The sequence below is a fragment of the Berghia stephanieae genome, chromosome 11 (assembly GCF_034508935.2).
Source record: "Berghia stephanieae isolate SIO BIC M18660-M18661 chromosome 11, UCSD_Bste_1.3, whole genome shotgun sequence".
In the NCBI taxonomy this organism is placed as follows: Eukaryota; Metazoa; Mollusca; class Gastropoda; order Nudibranchia; family Aeolidiidae; genus Berghia; species Berghia stephanieae.
This window is the reverse complement of record NC_088370.1, coordinates 21,490,133-21,509,205: the sequence shown is the minus strand read 5'-3', so window position 1 is coordinate 21,509,205 and position 19,073 is coordinate 21,490,133. Positions and strand designations below refer to the sequence as shown.

The window sequence follows — 19,073 nt, the reverse complement described above, 5'->3', positions numbered from 1 at the left end:
ATTTTGTTAATCCTTGTCAACAAAAAAAAAAAAAAAAACAAAAAAAAAAGGTGAAGGAACATTGAAACAGTTGAAGGACACAAGCCCAAGAATTGAAACCTTACACAAAAGAGGTCGTGAGATTCCTGGACAAGGCCAAAATCCCTCCAATTGATCACATCACAATATTTCACATCACATGCTCTCTACTATTTCCGACTGTCATAAATAAGAACAATGAAATACACTAAACAACTTATTTTTATCTTTTATATCTCACTTCAAATCAACACTTGTCAAATTAAATGAATTAACCAAAAGTAACAAAAGTTTGTATAGAATATCACAAAACGAAAAAAACTCTACCAGAAGACTGGTCAGTTTGGTAGCTGGAAATCAAAGGCGTTGCCAATCTCGCCTGCATCGTAACTATAATCTGGGACACACTGATCAACGCCTTTGGGCTGAGGCATGGGCCGATGGACCGGTTCAATCATCAAAGGACGAGTAAACCACGGATGTTCCAAAGCCTCTTCAGCACTCAGACGTTCACTGGGATCCTGTCGTAGTAAATTCCTCACCAGACATTTGGCACGGGCGGGTACAGAATCTGGAATTTTATAGACTCCCCGCCTAATTTTCCCAAAGAGGGCGAGGGGTTCCCGATCGTGGAATGGGTAGCGTCCCACTAACATGGTGAAGACCATCACACCCAGACTCCACAGATCGGCACATTTCCCAGAGTAGCCGTTCCTGGCGGAGAGAATTTCAGGGCTGACGTAGGCAGGGCATCCATGCTTGTCAGTCAACGTGTCCGAAGCGCCTTCGTCTTCAAGCACAATGGCGTCATCCAAACCGTCCAGTCTCAGTTGAGTTCTGATGGGAACAAAAAAAAATAAATATATATATATATATATAATATATATATACCTTTATATATATATAATATATATATATATATATATATATAATATATATATATATATATATAATATATATATATAATATATATAATAAAACTTGGGTTTTATCATCTAAGAATTATCATTGACAAAATAATAAATCGACCCTATAATTTGGAATGGAAAATGTACATATACATCAGCAAACAGTAATAAACGAAAATGAATATAGCAGATTCAAAATAGAACAAAATGTTTCGGGCTCAAAACCCTTCTTCAGCCAACAACAAAAGACAATAAAGACATGAATACATTACTAAATTCCAGACAGACGACAGAGATGATTTGTAGGTCTTCTGCTCTGTAGAAACATCTAATGTAATTATGTCTGTATTGTTTTTTGTTGTAGATTCCAAACAAAGATAGTATGAAAACTTTGGTTGGCTGAGAGTTGTATTATCCAAGACTTCATTCAATATGACCAGGAAAGCTCTTTGGCTTAATAAATGATTCACTGATTGATAAATCACTTTGTATTCTTCATGTCAAAAGGCATTTCAAGGACATAATCCTCATGAAAGCCTTTAGTCACATTACAGTCTATAAACAAAATTGTGATTATTCCTCAATGTGGTCTCATCATCTCGCAGGTTTCTTTAACTGTCTCCATCTGCCAGACCGCTATAATCCCAAAAAGAACCTCTGATAAACGTTCCCATATAACTCTGTCATCTGCATTTTTTTGCCAAATTGGGACCTAAAATTTGCCCAAAAAACCCCCAAAATTTGCCAATAAATTTGCCAAAAAAATTGCTGAGGAGAACTAAGCGTTTCAGTAAAAATTAACATGCGGTACAGAAAAAATATATATAAAAGACAATTTATTACATGTAAGGAGACTACATTTATTAATGACTGTGAATAGCGTTGTTACAAAGATTTTAAAGGATCATTATCTGTAAAGAGTAGCTTCCCTTGGTTTGGGCCCAGGCAAAGCTGCCACATTTCTCAAGTTTCCCACTTTTTTTTTCTGTTATTTTGCTTCTGCTTCTTTTTTTCCCCAAAATTTGCCAATTATGGGAAATTTGCCAAAATTTGCGGATCGCCCTGATATTTGCGGCTGCAAAAAATGCAGATGACAGACAGATTAGACAAATGAAATCAAAGACAGCCCCCCCCCCCCCCCCCCCCTGCCAGCTCAGAAATTTTGAGTCGTTATAGCGTTTGCGTGACCTATTGTCTTGGCATGGATAGCACCTTAGAGCTCTCTGTGGATTCTGCGGGAAGTATAAATAAATCATTACATTATTTCTGTACATTGTAGGCAGATTTGAAAACAAAAATCAAGATTTGGTTCAAACCAAATCAAATGAGAATTTAGAAAAACTTGTGAACTACAGCACAAACCTGTCCTGATCTTTGAAGACAAACTTCCTGAGCTTCAAATCTCGCAGGACCACACCACTCTGGTGACAATGTCGGACAGCCTCGATAACCTGCCGGGCAAGCTCCCTGGCCTCTTCCTGACGCAGCTTCTTCCTTTCTCTGACGTACGAGTGGAGATCCCCAAAGCCACGCTGGAAAAAGATGTAGGCATGGCTTTCGTTCTTGATGATCTCCCAGATGCTGACAACGTGAGAGTTGCCATCCGTTGCCAAGTAAGGTGCTATGGCAGACTTGTACTTGGACAGAGGAAGTACCTGGGGAGGCCAATACAATAAAACATTACAACACTACAATGAAACGTTAAATGATGAAAATTATTTCAATAATTTTATAAAAAATGAGCTTGTATTGTAATAAATGATTAAATTTAAATCAATCCTCTTTGTACATCTTCGGGAAATATCCAAAGCTTAATTTCACTTCTTAATAATTTTTACAGATAGTCAAGTTGAAAAAGTATGAAATTTGAGAAAAGTTGCTGAATATCTTTCCCATACATCTGACCATAGCTTCGTGAAAAATCACCAGATTTACTTCAAACAAACATCTGGTGAGCACATTCTTTCAGAAAATGAAGGAAAAAAAAAGTGCAAACCCAAAATGTTCACCTTCCGACTCATGTATGCATTGACACAAATGGATGTTACCAGTATAAGATCAATATAAGAGTGCTAAAAAAAATATTGCATGACTATGTGTTGGCACAATAGATTCTACTCAAAGGCATGTCCTCTATTCAGTTCCCAGGAAAGTGAATCTCCTTGGGTCCAATTTCCACAAGTCGAAATGGACATTCTTGGACTGATCATTGTGTCAGTGATTCCCGCTAAATGGCAGCACATATACACGTGTTATAGTTATAGGCGTAGGAAGAGTAGGTTTTTATAAACCCCAAGCCAACTACAACTATCCAGATAAGAGATCAACTACAATTATCCAGTTAACTCCTCTATTCCGAGAGAGAGAGAGAGAGAGAGAGAGAGAGAGAGAGAGAAAGACACACAGAGAGAAGGAGAGAAGGAGAGAGAGAGAGAGAGAGAGAGAGAGAGAGAGAGAGAGAGAGAGAGAGAAGGGGAGGGTAGAGAAAATGAAACTCCCCGCCAGCGGTGATCATTTCTATGAAGTCTTACGTCAGCTGCCCCTTGAGATCAATAAACTGCGCGTGTTGGCGGTAAAAGAACAACGGATGCTGGTATATAACTATATATAACTCGTGCCGCAGAGGAGTGAGTACCAAAAGTATGAACACAATTTACAAAGTTATTGTTGTCTTGCGCAGCAATACCCCCCCCCCCAACACACACACGTGAAGTTTTCTTATCAAAAGTTTTTTTGTTTTTTTTTAAAGCACAACAATGAACATTTGAGTAATAGAACAAGACACGCGCAACAAAACATCTCAGTGTCTCGTCCTGTCAGAACCCCAGCCTGCGCCAACACCTGCTCGGCATTCTATTCTTCAAAAGACAAGAACCGGGTGACGCCATGACATCAACATTCATAAATATAACAATAATAATATTGTATGTATTATTATCAGTTCACCCGCGCACGTGCCTCTGGCGTCTGTGGTTGACCCCAATGTGTAGTGTGCTGTGGCTGACCCCAATGTGTAGTGTGCTGTGACTGACCCCAATGTGTAGTGTGCTGTGACTGACCCCAATGTGTAGTGTGCTGTGACTGACCCCAATGTGTAGTGTGCTGTGACTGACCCCAATGTGTAGTGTGCTGTGACTGACCCCAATGTGTAGTTGCTGTGACTGACCCAATATGTAATGTGCTGTGACTGACCCAATGTGTAGTTTGCTGTGACTGACCCAAATGTGTAGTTGCTTGACTGACCCAATGTTATTGCTGTGACTGACCCCAATGTGTAGTTGCTGTGACTGACCCCAATGTGTAGTGTGCTGTGGCTGACCCCAATGTGTAGTGTGCTGTGGCTGACCCCAATGTGTAGTCGCTGTGGCTGACCCCATTGTGTAGTTGCTGTCTTCTCACACCCGATGACGATGAGAGAACCAGACTTGGCTACAACTACAAGAAATCCGTAGAATTACCAAATTCTGGCTCCAATTTCAGAACTTCATGAACATCTCGAAGTCATGAAAACTGATTGAAAATGAAAGTTGATGCCAGACTGCATCATGTTGAGGATTATGAAGTGTTATTTATTAATAACAATAACTAAATTGAGCTTTTATATAGCGCAATATCAACTATTCTTTGTGAAAGTAAATTGTTGATCCTTTAAGCGACTACAATTTCTGTCTCCCTAAAAACTACGAAATGTTAAATATTTGAAGCAGACATGTGTGGAGAACTGTAGGAAAACCATCGAGTCACTAAACATGGGAAAACTGTCTTCTCCAAGGATTCAACAAATGTGCAGACTACTGAGGGATTCAAACCTGAGACAAAACCACACACAACAGACAAGATGTGCATTGAGAGAGAGAGAGAGAGAGAGAGAGAGAGAGAGAGAGAGAGAGAGAGAGAGAGAGAGAGAGAGAGAGAGAGATCGCAACAATAACAGTCATATATTTGTAAAGGGAAATGGTTAAAAAGAAGAAAAAAAGAAGAAAAAAAGAACTCAGAACCATGGTAACATTCAAGAATAAAAACCTAATAACAATAATAATAATAATTATTATTATTATTATTAGCATCATTATTATAAATGATGTAAAACCAATCCTTTATAAATATGCTCAGACAAACTCAACAACAAAACCAAACCACGGCGGTGATGTGTTAAGAGATCAGATCGTTTGAGTTTGATGAATCGATGCAATGAATTCACTTGTAAGACAACACACCGCCCGATTCCCAGGGGCCGACGCAATCTTAACATTACACTATAGGATATCTACTATATCACAGCATTCAAAAGATTAATAACTAGATATTCTTACTGCGCAGTTCAGGTTGAACCGGATAATTAATGGAATGGAGTATTACACAGCCAGCCAGTCGGTCGGGCTTACTGTGATGTGTTGTCACAAGTCTAATGGGAGACAGTGTGTCGTGTGGGTGTGTGCTAAATACAGCCTGCCTGACTGATGAAGTGTGTTAACCAGTAAACTACCTTCCTCTGGGAAAACAAAATTTGGCCAGAAAACTCGTCCTTCGAATATCGATTGAGCGAAATGACCCTCATCTTGGCAACAACTCTCAAACCTGGGCCTTAGGAAGACTTGGCGAAGTCCGACGTTTGACAGTTTTATCGCCAAGATGGGGGTCATTTAAATATATCGACAGTTGAAGGACGAGTTTTCTGGTTAAATTTTTGACTCTCCGAGATTTTACAAGGCACGACAGTTAAGAAGTTAAACACAAGATTGTCAAATCCCGGTAACCCAAGTCTGGTATGAATCGCCAAACACACTCTTGTATGTGTTAACAAGAACAAGTTTGATTCAAAAATAAAAATAACAATAAATAACAAGCCAAATGAGGGGGAAAGGGGGTTGGCTGTATACCGTTGTAACCTAGGACTTCATATATACCCAAAAGATGACGCTGGTTGTAACCCATTAAAAAAAAAATTAAACGAAAAAAACTTGAGCTTTCAAACAGCGCAATATCCACTTAATGTGCTCAAAGCATGAGGGAACAGGTTTGTTTGTTTGTTGCTTTAGGTCTCTTCCAACACAATTGAGGTTATATGAGAGACCGCTGAAACAAAAAAACAAGCAATCTAACAAAAATAGTACAAATGTAAATCAAAATCATAACCGAAAAATATCATAAGCTAAATTACAAATAACCAAGAACAAACAGGCAGAAGATTTACAGAAAAAAAATATCCCTGTCAAATACAATCACAAACAAGAAGAGGATGGCTAGTAAGAGAAGAGAAACGACATCCTATCGGATCGTACACCCATGCGAACATCATAGGTATATGATTCAAGGGTGATGCTCCCATCCAACCACCCGCGAGGGAACAGGTGTATGGCATCTGACATTGGTACCCTACACAATAATAATAATATATAATAATAATAATATATAATAATAATAATAATAATAATAATAAATAATAATAATATATAATAATAAATAATAATAATAATAATAATAATATAAAAAAATAAAGATATAATGATAATAATAATAACGACAATAATATTATAATGATAATAACAATAACGACGATATAATAATAACAATAATAATAATGATAGCAATAATGGCAATAATAATAATAATAATAATAATAATAATAATAAAAATAATAACAGAAGAAGAAGAAGAAGAAGAGAAGAGAAGAAAGAGAAAAAAAGAAGAAGAAGAAAAGAAGAAGAAGAAGAAGAGAAGAAGAATATTATAATAATAATAATAATAATAATAATAATAATAATAATAATAATAATAATAATAATAATAACAACAACAACAACAACAATAGGGGCGCAAATGAAATAACAGCATCCAGTCAGTTTCTAAATCAAAGAGCTAAACAGCTAGAGACCCATTTGTATTTGTAGTATTATTACAACGGTAGGAATGTATCGTTGATCATGTAGACATTTTATCCCGGTCATTGTCGCTGACGTACGGGCTTACGTGCTATGTCTAAAAATAGACATTACAACAGAAAGGTAACCACACGACGGTCGATAGATTCAGCTTTGACCTTTTATGCAAGATCATCATAGGGTCAAGGTCAGTGAGTGGGTATCGCCCACAAAGAAAAGAAAAGAAAGAGAAAAAAGGAAAGATATCTAGAACTAGATCGAACCATTACGTTGGGAGAGTTGCAAGTCCCGACCAGAGGAATTAAAGTGTTCGCTCTCTGATCCGACTCTCCTCGGTAACAATTAAAATATGGAATATTATAGTAAGGAAACATTCATCGGGAATTCCCAATACGACGTGAGTGACGGAAGCAAGGCAGAGCCGCCATGATGATTGATTTTTATGTCCTGGTTCGAACTCAATACTTGTTTATAACAATGCCTCTCTACAATGATCAATTTACTTCTTTAATTGAGAATGAAAATATGTAGTACCTGTCGCTATTACTACTCATACTAGACAAATATACAAATTGATAGTAGTAGTAGTAGTAGTAGTAGTAGTAGTAGTAGTAGTAGTAGTAGTAGTAGTAGTAGTAGTAGTAGTAGTAGTAGTAGTAGTAGTAGTAGTAGTAGTAGTAACAAATTGAGACTGACAGAAGTAGTAGTAGTAGTAGTAGTACTAGTAGTAGTAGTACGAGTAGTAGTAATAGTAGTAGTAGCAGTAGTAACAAATTGAGACTGATAGAAGTAGTAGTAGTAGTAATAGTAGTAGTAGTAGTAGTAGTGGTAGTAGTAGTAGTAGTAGTAGTAGTAGTAGTAGTAGTAACAAATTGAGACCGACAGAAGTAGTAGTAGTAGTAGTAGTAGTAGTAGTAGTAGTAGTAGTAGTAGTAGTAGTAGTAGTAGTAGTAGTTGTAGCAGACAAGGAAGAAGAAGAAGAAGAAGAAGAAGAAGAAGAAGAAGAAGAAGAAGAAGAAGAAGAAGAAGAAGAAGAAGAAGAAGAAGAAGAAGAAGAAGAAGAAGAAGAAAGCACACCATGCCCCATCGTACCCCAATAACTCCTTATCAATCAGGCCACAGAATACCAAGTATATGCAGGAAGTAGAAGCAATCTGTAATATACAACAACGTAACTGTAACCTGATTTCAATAATATCTGTCAATGCTATTTTGGTATTCAACGATTTTAAAGCCCCTGAAATACTTCTATGTCATTTGAGCACCAGTAAAAAGAACAATGAAAACTTCTAGATTTACAATTCAAGTTAAGCACACATGAGAAAAAAAAGGGTAAGACAAGGAGGATTGGATCGAGAAGGGGAAAGAAGATTCCAAGATCAAACAACTCGAACGTGCTTAGTTTTAGACTGCCTAAAAGTCCCATCCAGACAAAAGCACAGGTGATTCCCATTGAGAGGAACACACTCAAATCTTACAAAACAGTACAATCTAAAAAAAAAAAAACAAACAAAAAACATACACAGTACACAACAGAGAGATGGTTCAAAAGGAACATATTTTGGAATACTTGATTTAATTATGATTTACAAGCATCTATACATGACACTCCATAAATAGGCCAGCCTTGGGCGGCAGGGGGGGGTTCCATATCTGAGCAGAAGGGTTGAAAACAACCTCTACCAATATAAAAATATAATAAAAACAATAACAACAATAATAATAATATCAACAATTATGATAATGATAACAATGATAATAATAAAAATAGTAATGACGACAACAATAACAATAATAATAATGTGCAAGTCTTCAGGTCAGCAAAAGGATTGATCAAATCTTCTGACATTTCAAAATTAAGGGAAACAAAAATTTCAAAGGCAACGGAGATTTCAGTGGGGAATCCGAAAAGACAAATCAAATGTAATCAGTTACTATAATAAGATCAACAGAATCCATTTAATGCACTACTACAATTTCATTTATTAAAACATAAAATACGTCACAGTCGAAAAAACCAGTGTCAAGCTTTTGTAGAAGCCTAAAATAGCTACTTTTGATAGGACTGAAGACAGCTAGTGGATAAATTGTTGACCAAAACTGATAAGTCAGAGTCCTGATTATAGTGGGAAGATTTCAAGATCTGACAAGTTGATTAGAATCCAATACACATTCCCTGTATTCATAATGATAAAACAGTTGATGAGTTAAGACTTAAGAGGGTTAGATTTTGATTTAGATATGTAAAAAATGATTGAGTATAAAACTAGAAAACATGACTACTCTGGGTATTTCACCATCTGTGGAGACAAATGAAAATGAATAAAAAAAACAACGAAAATACTAAAATAAAAGGACAAAAATTAATATAAAAATAAAATATAATTTACCTTAAAAAGAAGCACAGACAAATAAAAGAGTCTAATAAAAATAAATAATAAATAAATAAAATAATTTTTAAAAAGAATAAAATACCAAACACGAAATGTGTCATGTGAAATGTGACTCAAAAATGGTCTTCAGACAATAACAAACAAAAAAATACCTCATTTAAAAATGTCCCAACTGGTTTTTAAGTGATGCAATTACATTTTGCTATTGGCCCTGAAACATTCCATGTTTGCTACTTTGTTCTAGTTTGAACCTGTTATATTAATTTCTATTTCTTAAGACGGCAGTAGTAATCAAGAGTCATTAGGCTTAGGCCCATGGAGCAGTGAGTTTATCCAGGTCCCTTTAGCATGAAACGGACAATAGCAATTTCTTGCCATCCTTTGGACAGGACACTAGTCTATCGCAAAGTACTTTCCACCAAATCTAACAGACTCAGATACCCAATCACTGCTGGGTGGAAAAAATCTCAACTGCATCCGGGATGGATCTCAGTCCTTTTGCATGTGAAGCGAGTGCTTTACCAATCAACCGATCTATCGGGGACCCCCTTCTAACAGCTTAAGAAAATATAATTACCTTGCACAAATATTCATCACCGGTACTCTCATCTACAGCTGTGCATGTTCCACACTGAGTTGTTTGATGGACGACGTAATGGCCAATCTTAAGGAATTCTTCATAATTGTTGCCGCTCTCATCTTGAATGGGGCAAAATAACAAGAGTGAACACGGTTGTAGGTCGGGGGATAAAGTTCCTAAGGTTGGTGGAGGAGGAGTGTCAAATTCTTCTTTCTTCTTGGGCCCATGACTAATTATGAGTCTGGGCCGTGAACGCTGTCGGTTCATAGAACAAAAGAGAACTGACGTTGTGGATTACCTTGTGTAAATTAACACAAAGACGATTGCAGTACTACGCTGAAACGCAGTACACAAATTGGAGATGGTAAGATATCAAAATCAAAAGTTGGGAATCAGTTTATTAAAATGACAGGATTATCAATAAAGGACGACGATGAAATGATGATTGAGATAAGTATGCAGTGTGGGTAGAATTATCACAGATTGGAGCTTAAAGTTATATCTAACGAATTAAATATTTACAAATGGGCACCAGTAATCAAAAATGCATTTGAACACATTCCGTAGTGAATGGCAATAATATCACAGAAAAAATTGCTGCCTTTAACAGTGTTGCTTGTAACTTGTAACAAAATCAACAAAACATAAGGTCCAAGTCCTGGTCAGATTAAAGGGGGTTCGGGCAATGACTTAGGAACAGGCTTAATACGAGCGGGTTGGGGGCAAGGAGGTACATCATCACCATTTTGTCCATCAGCAAAAAAAATTAACTCAAAAAGTTCAAGAATCTGATCCGATAAGCGTGCCATTGTGTCAAGTGATGGTGTAATTCAAAGGAACAAATAAAATTCACAAGCTGATGCAACCGTAAACACTAAAACGACTGACGTCCTGACTATGACTATCACTGGCTCTATATACTTTTCTGTTTTTGGTTAAAAAAGAATCAGCACAAAACACATTGTTTTTAGATGTGGAGTTTATGTAGGTAAAAGAAAACATATTGACATTTCTTGTATACATTTTGATGTTTCCAAATCAATATTGCATAGCTAAACTAAGACTAAGTGGTGGTGGCGATATGATGAGTTAAACTTTTGTCTCCGATCCTGACCTGTCAAAACATCAAGCAATCGGTCATCAATGCTGCTGTAGTAAACATTTTGACTGTTATGTAACCTAGATGTTTAAATCATATTATTATTGGTCGCTAGCAAGAATGCATTCACTCCTAGTTCATATCTGAATCTGCTCCTTACATATAAATAGAATGTGTGCTTCACATGATGACAATGACAAGAATATAATAATGTAAGTTCAGTACTGAGACTGAGATAAAAGTATGCTAAACAAAGAGTCGAGATGAAAATCAGTTTATATTCCCGACTTTTTACAGAATACTAAATAATCAAATTAATTTGATTCACTTGATTCGATCAATTGTTCTAGTTCCACATTAATGTTGTATTGCCATTACAAATGATATTGAAATTTAGTCTTTCACAAAGTGATGAAATAAGAATCCAGAGAACAAAATTTCACCACAGATGAGTCATTCAGACGCTTCTGCGTCGCAAGATGATCGGCCCTTGTCGTTCCGTAGAAAGACTGTATAGAATCTTATACCTTGGTTTTGATTCCGTTTGCTATCCAAGAACTGTGGATTCGTTCTAAATCTTGGAAGGGAGTTTCAATAACCCTCCCGAGCTTTAAAACACAAACATAGAATCGGGCTGTTGTTTCATCGCTAACTGACTTTTGTAATAATGTCAATGATGAATGGCGAAAACAAATTCATGCGCTTAACCGGATGTAGATAATCACAAGTACGTGTAGGAACAAGTTGACAGAGGAAAACAAAAAATAAGAATATTGTTAATAAATTAAACGTTTTCCCTCTAATTTCCTTTTTAAATTCCGCTTGTATCGTAACAATGATTGTTTCCTAAAATTGAGTGCTCTTATAGAGGGAACATAAAGAACTATGTTTTCCATCTAATAGTGTGAGCAGATTCTTAGGAAATCCCCTTTCATTGTTAAAAATAACTCTCGACGTCATCTGCACCGGGGTTGCCACCCGGTGTTGTGACGTAAACATCGGGTTTTGGGGGAAATTCTCTCTAATATCCGATATTTCCAACTCGGTTTTGTTATTTTGAATGAAATTTAAATATTAATAATCATTAATTTCTAAAATAATGGCAAAATTTAACCTTTGACAGAGGGATAAAGGCAAGGAAACTTAAAACACTCTGGTTGGCTATTCATATCATGTGATTTTGATGCTATATTTAACTCATCTCCACGTGGCGACCGAAGTTTCTAGCACGTAAATAAAACGAAAACACAGGTACGGAGATGATGAAATAGAAAGCAACTGTGACCGTCAGTTTTGTTTGCTTGGGCCGTTGAGTTGATGTTTACTCTATCATCATTGTAAACACCAAGCGCCGTGTCACATGTCACATACCGACTCATTGCATCAGCAGTCATGTCCCCTATTGGTGCTATGCGTTTAGGTAAAATATTCACTACTCCACTAGCCTGATATGACGTAATAACGCACAAAAAAACTTAGTAACCTTGAACGTTTATCGCCTGATTGGTAGAATTCAGTGAGAACTTATCACCAACGTGGCTGTCTACAGACAATATCAAAAAGCTGAGTGACGTCAAAATGGTTCCGTCTTCAGCAAGAACGAAGTTGATGTCACTCAGCTCTTTGCTATAATAGGCTTCAACAGTAGTGACGTCACTCCCCTCGTAATGACGCATAGTAACTTAGTAACTGGTTCTAAACTATCGGGAAAATGGCGGACGCCCTTTTGAAATACTTCTCCGACGAGCAAAAAAGTGTATCCGGAGGAGAAAAACATTATAAATCTGATCATGTTTTGACTTTTATGCATCCTGATCACATGACATGTGAAAAAGTTCTAGCCAGCATGAAGAATAAAAAGTACCGATTTTCTTTGTTTAGAACCAAGCTGCTCGTTGCTGGGTGGACGTGACAATGATTAGTTCTCAGTAAATTAATTATACTAATCAGACTGTAAACTGTAAAGGCAAAAGATCGTTTTTGTGTATTTGCACGTTATGCCCAGTTGTCGGATCTTCCGAGTATTCTACCTAAACGCATAGCACCAATACCAAGAGAGAGAGAGAGAGAGAGAGAGGGGGGGGGGGGCGCCTATATATGAACCGGCGAACACCAAATACTCACTTGGTGTCTCAGCAAATTTAGGATAGGCTAGTAGCCTACTCTGAAATCAGAAGGTCTGAAGTTCGATCCCAAGTCGACGTCGACTGGGTTATTTTTTTTTTTTTTTTTTTTTTTGGGGGGGGGGGGTGTGTTTTCTCTCTTGTATTTTTCTTTCTTCCTTTGTCTGGCACCTTTCACACACACACTCGTTTCAGTGTCTGTTTCTTCTTTAAAAAGTGTTTTCTTACCCTGTAATGGTCTGCCAAAATGGGTTATGAAATGTTATTGAGCTACTTTGACGATTTCGTTTCATGCAATCCCATTACACAAATATAATATTGACGCACTGTTGTGATGCTGAAATTGAAGAAGAGAAAAATGAGGTCTTCTAAGTCCATGTTCATTTTGCTAACTTTGGTGATAATATGAGGTCGATGACAAACGGGCATAAGTGTATGACTTTTTTCTTATAAGATAGTGAAAACCCGATGTAAATATCGATACTCCAATTAGAATCCTGTCACTTTCAAAAGAAGCGTTTGTCATAATATAATATCTAGTGTAAACTGGAGTTATTGGCAGGCATACGTATTGTTGTTGTTGTTTTTTTGTTTTTTGTTTTGTTTTTTTTTTTTTTGTTGTTGTTGTTTTGTTGGGGTTTTTTTGGTTTTTTTGTTTTTTTTTTTGTTTTTCTTTTTGGGTAAAAAAAAAAAGAAAGCCCGTAAGAATTCAAGAAATATTTTTTTTCTCCTGATGGGTATATTATAACCCGAGGAACTTACGAAACGGAACGCAAAATGACTCAGCTGAAAAAAATGGTTACATTTTTCAAGGGAAGCAAATAGTAAATTGTTTCGTCTTTACTGTATTAATACTTGTTACTTCCCTTGCATTCGTTTTCTGTTTTTCTGATGATGATGATGCTGATGATGATGATGATGATGATGATGATGATGATGATGATGATGATGATGATGATGGTGATCTCATAGACCTCCTCATGTACAATTAGCCCGTAGATTTTTGACCAATTAAAACAAGGAATTTGTGACACACCTTCACATGTGCTCGGACAAACATAGTTTATTGTTGATAATCAATAACCTGAATGGAATCGACCTCTCTCTGATCATTGTTATTGTTTTTATACCGCCAGATGGGTGACTAGTTATCACACGATTTTTTTTAATCAGATTATAAACGTTTAAGTTTTCTCATAGTTTCTTGTGTTGGTTTCATTGATCAGGCGGTAGAACAGTGGGTATTTTACTTAGGCACATAACATCGATAGTAAAACCTGTGTAGTTCGCTATGTTACCCAATCAATGCCATTGTTTACATTATGACGACTGTCCGAGAGGCGTGGTTATCTAGGTGTCTATTAAGCAGGTCTTCCTATTTCAAAACAATTGATTCTGTGCGCTTAGCCGAAATACCCACAACTTTCGCCGGCCGGATACGACATACCAACACACAAAACTATGTGTAACCTTGAACACTTTTAGTTTGATTGACAGATGGAATAAAATTGACGTCACTCAGCTCTTTGTTATTGTTTTTAGCCAGCATTCATGGTTATCCATAGTTTTGTGTGTTCGTACGTTATAGATAGTTCGAAGTTGACGTTACTCAGGCCTTTGTTATTGTTTTTTGCCATCCGCGTTTATGAGTAAATCTCACTAAACTGTATTAGCCAGACTATAAACGATCATGGTTACACACCGTTTTGTGTGTTGACCAGTTACACTTCCGGATGGCAATGTTGTGAACTTCTTAGCCAAGCGCATACTATCTAAATCCGGATAGCGGATGTCATGAGGTTTTTTTGTTTTTCGCATCAATCTTCTTCTTCTTTCAGCTTATCCCGCATTTTACAGAGTTGCCATAATGAATGCCACATCTCCATGCATCTCGGTTCATAGCATCATCTTCCTCCAAGCCCAGTTCTTTCATCATCCTTTACCTTATCCCACCATAATCTAGTCTTTGGGCGTCCCTTTTTCCTCTTTCCTGCCAAGTGTAAGTCCAATACGTTCCTTCCCACGTAGTCCCTCTCTCGTCTCTTTACATGTCCCAATCATTTCAATCAATCTTCTATCATCTTTATTGATACATTTTTAGCATGAATATGTTTTGCAATTACGATAAAATAAAATCGGGTTTTCCCAAAAACCAAATGGGTTTATTAATACGCTTCAACAGTCATGACGTCACTTCCCTCGTAATGACGCATAGTAACTTAGTAACTGGTTCTAAACTATCGGACCAATGGCGGACGCCCTTATGAAATACTTCTCCGACGAGCATAACAGTGTATCCAGAGGAGAAAAACATTATAAATCTGATCATGTTTTGACTTTTACACATTCTGATCACCAGACATGAAAAGTTCTAGCCAGCATAAATAATAAAAAGTACCGATTTTCTTTGTTTAGAACCACGATGGCTGCCGTTGCTGGGCGACGTGACATCAGACTATTGAAACCATCATTAATCAGTAGATGTTTGACCAGTCATAACGCACCGTCGCCCCCTCGGATAAATACAACTGGTTGTTTACAAACAGTAGAATGAGTTTCCGGATGGCAATGTTGTGAGCTTCTTAGCCAAGCGCATACTATCTCTACATCTAGATAAAATGTTCACAACTTCCGCTAGCTGGAAAAAGATAGTGTGCGCTTGGCTAAGAAACTCAGAACATTGCCATCCAGAAGTGTAACGGACCAACACACAAAATTAGGTGTAACCTTGAGCGTATATAGTCTATTTAATAGATAGTATGCGCTTGGCTAATAAGCTCAAAACATTGCTATCCTGAAGTGTAATAAATCAACACACAAAACTGTGTGTATCCATGAACGTTTATAGTCTGGTTAATACAGTTTAGTGAGAATTACTCATAAACGTGGATGGCAAAAAACAATAACAAAGACCTGAGTGACGTCATCTTCGTTCTATCTATAGATAGTATGCGCTTGGCTAAGAAGCTCATAACATTGCCATCCGGAAGTATAACGGACCAACACACAAAACTGTGTGTATCCCTGAACGTTTATAGTCTGATTAATACAGTGTAGTGAGAATTATTCATAAACGTGGATGGCAAAAAAACAATAACAAAGACCTGAGTGACGTCATCTTCGTTCTATCTATAGATAGTCTGCGCTGGCTGAGAAGCTCATAACATTGCCATCCGGAAGTATAACGGACCAACACACAAAACTGTGTGTATCCATGAACGTTTATAGTCTGGTTGATACAGTTCAGTGAGCATCACTCATCCGCGTTTATGAGTAATGCTCACTGGACTGTATTAACCTGGCTATAAACATTCATGGATACACACAGTTTTGTGTGTTGGTCCGTTATACTTCCGGATGGCAATGTGATGAGCTTCTCAGCCAAGCGCATACTATCTATACAGTTTAGTGAGAATTACTCATAAACGCGAATGGCATAAAAAAAAAAAAACCAATAACAAAGACCTGAGTGACGTCAATTTCGTTCCTTCTATTGCATGAGCGGTTACAACTCACAATTAAGTTTTCCCCCCGTGATCGTCGTCTTCTTTTACTCTTGCCTTCATAAACTTATAGACATCTAAGTAAAATACTCACAAAACCGCTAGCTGGATATAAATAGTTCGACGTTGACGTGACTCTGATCTTTATTATTGTTTTTTTTTTTTTTTTTTTTTTTTGCCATCCGCGTTTATGAGTAATTCTCACTATACTGTATTATCCTGACTATAAACGTTCACTGTTACACATAGTTTTGTGTGTTGGTCCGTTATACTTCCGGATATTAATGTTGTGAGTTTCTTAGCCAAGCGCATACTATCTATAACGTACCAACATACAAAACCATAACTGTTTATTGATTGTTTGCGCTTGGCTAAGAAGCTCACAACATTGACACCCGGAAGTATAACGGACCAACACACAAAACTAGGTGTAATCTTGAACGTTTATAATCAGGTTGATAGATAGATCTAAGTTGTCCTTGAAACCGGGATAAATCATCGCCATCGTAAACTTATAGCCTGACACTGACCAAAAAAATGACGTCAAAAGACAAGTCTTTGGCCACTATCGTGAGTTGTATTCAACAGTTCAACCAATGGAATCTCTTGTTTTTCTTGAGCTCTACTAACGACAACTCACTAGACGCTGCACAACCCTAAAAAATGACGCCAAACTATAAGTCCTTGTGGGTTCTAGTGTAAGGCTATAAGTTAACGATGGCTACGGATAAATTGGATTCAATAGTCTGATGTCACGTCGCCCAGCAACGGCGGCCATCGTGGTAAAAAAAAAAAGAAAATCGGTACTTTTTATTCTTCATGCTGGCTAAAACTTTTCAATGTCTTGTGATCAGAATGTGTAAAAGTCAAAACATGATCCGATATATAATGGGGTTTTTTTTCTGGATACGCTTTTATGCTCCTCGGAGAAATATTTCATAAGGGCGTCCGCCATTGTTCCGATAGTTTAGAGCCAGTTACTAAGTTACCATGCGTCATATCGAGGAAAGTGACGTCACGACTGTTGAAGCGTATTCCGCCTCCATGGCCCCATAGGCCAGAAGGACTTCTGCACATTCCCGCCCCTTCCTTTCCATTATCCATCCACCATTTTGTTTGCCTTGCTCTCCTTCTGCTTCCTTTCACGAACGCAGGCATTAGCGAGTTAACGAATACGTTCCAAATCTACAACGATCGACGAACAAAGTGGAAGAAACGATGGTCTGTCCTAAGACTCTTGAGAGGACCGACATTTCGGTTTTCTTCCACACCGTTCGTCGATCGTTGTAGGTTGGGAGCGTCATCGTTATCTTGCTAATGTTTAGGACTGGAATGCTCTGGGAAATGGACTTCCATACAGAGGGGGCGACGTGCTCATATTTGCAGGTCTGACAACCGAACGCGATAAAGGGCTTGATTTAACATTGTTGTCGTGCAGAATATTTTACGTGGGTTTGAGCGTGGCCTTCGTAAAGTTATGGCCTGACACTCACCGTGGCCTTCGTAAAGTTATGGCCTGACACCGTGGCCTTCGTAAAGTTATGGCCTGACACCGTGGCCTTCGTAAAGTTATGACCTGACACCGTGGCCTTCGTAAAGTTATGGCCTGACATTGACCAAAAAATGACGTCAAAATGCCAGTCTTTTGCCACAAAAGAAAACAAATCGTGAGTTGTATTCAATAGTTCAACCAATGAAATAACTTGTTTCCATGAGCTCTACTGACGACAACTCACTAGGCGGTGCAAAAACCAAATAATGACGTCAAACTGCCAGTCCTTTAGATAGTATGCGCTTGGCTAAGAAGCTCATAACATTGCCATCCGGAAGTATAAATGACCAACACACAAAACTGTGTGTAACCATGAACTAGTATAGTCTGATTAATACAGTTTAGCGAGAATTAATCATAAACGCGGATGGCAAAAAACAATAACAAAGACCGGAGAGACGTCATCTTCGAACTATCTATAACGATGGCTAAGGTTTGAGACGACGTGTAAATCGATGCAGGTCTGAGTATTTATACGACAACACTAATATTGTGAGCCCATAACAAATCGGGTTGCCAGACCTGCAAATAGGTACACGCCGAGGGGGGGCCAATAGAAGGAACGACATTGACGTCACTCAACTCTTTGTCAATGTTTTGTTTTATTTGATTTAGACAGCCATTCTTGGTGATTTCTTCTCACTAAATTATATCAATCAGACTATAAACGTTCAATGTTACACACAGTATTGTGTGTTGGAGAGCGTTAAATCCGACTGTCGGATGTCGTGAGTATTTTACAGATACCCATCGCATTAGTATGAGTAAATGTTACCGGATCGACGCGGTGAACCTCAAAATTGAAAAAAAAAAAAGTATTTTGTCAAACTAAGGTAACTTTGTGTTTACTTTGTAAAAATTAACTTTAAAGCTGAAGAGTCCACCTGAATTGACGATGATGGCCGCCGTCACCCGGTGCAGACGTTGTTCAAATCAACACAAAGGTAGGTAAATAGTAGGCCAATAATCCGTTGACATAAGTCAGTATAAAACACAGGAGTTATCTTCTCCTGTC

General features: G+C 37.5%; 1 protein-coding gene across 1 annotated transcript; it reads right to left on the bottom strand.

Moving 5' to 3' along the window:
• Positions 1 to 235: 235 nt before the first annotated feature.
• Positions 236 to 11,585, bottom strand: LOC144956995 (tribbles homolog 2-like). The gene is made up of 3 exons (XM_078887896.1): positions 9,779 to 11,585; positions 2,289 to 2,581; positions 236 to 855 (listed from the first exon to the last, which is right to left on the bottom strand). Exons 1-3 carry the CDS (start codon positions 10,046 to 10,048, stop codon positions 357 to 359), a joined length of 1,062 nt encoding a protein of 353 aa, XP_078744022.1. The 5' UTR covers positions 10,049 to 11,585; the 3' UTR covers positions 236 to 356.
• Between the last annotated feature and the right edge of the window lie 7,488 nt (positions 11,586 to 19,073).

Excerpts from the sequence above, each read along its gene's own strand:
- LOC144956995 (XM_078887896.1), bottom strand. The coding sequence starts at position 10,048 with ATGAACCGACAGCGTTCACGGCCCAGACTCATAATTAGTCATGGGCCC. Across the intron at positions 2,582-9,778 it reads GTGATGAATATTTGTGCAAG|GTACTTCCTCTGTCCAAGTA; the intron begins GTAATTATATTT and ends TGGCCTCCCCAG. Across the intron at positions 856-2,288 it reads GTCTTCAAAGATCAGGACAG|AACTCAACTGAGACTGGACG; the intron begins GTTTGTGCTGTA and ends TGTTCCCATCAG.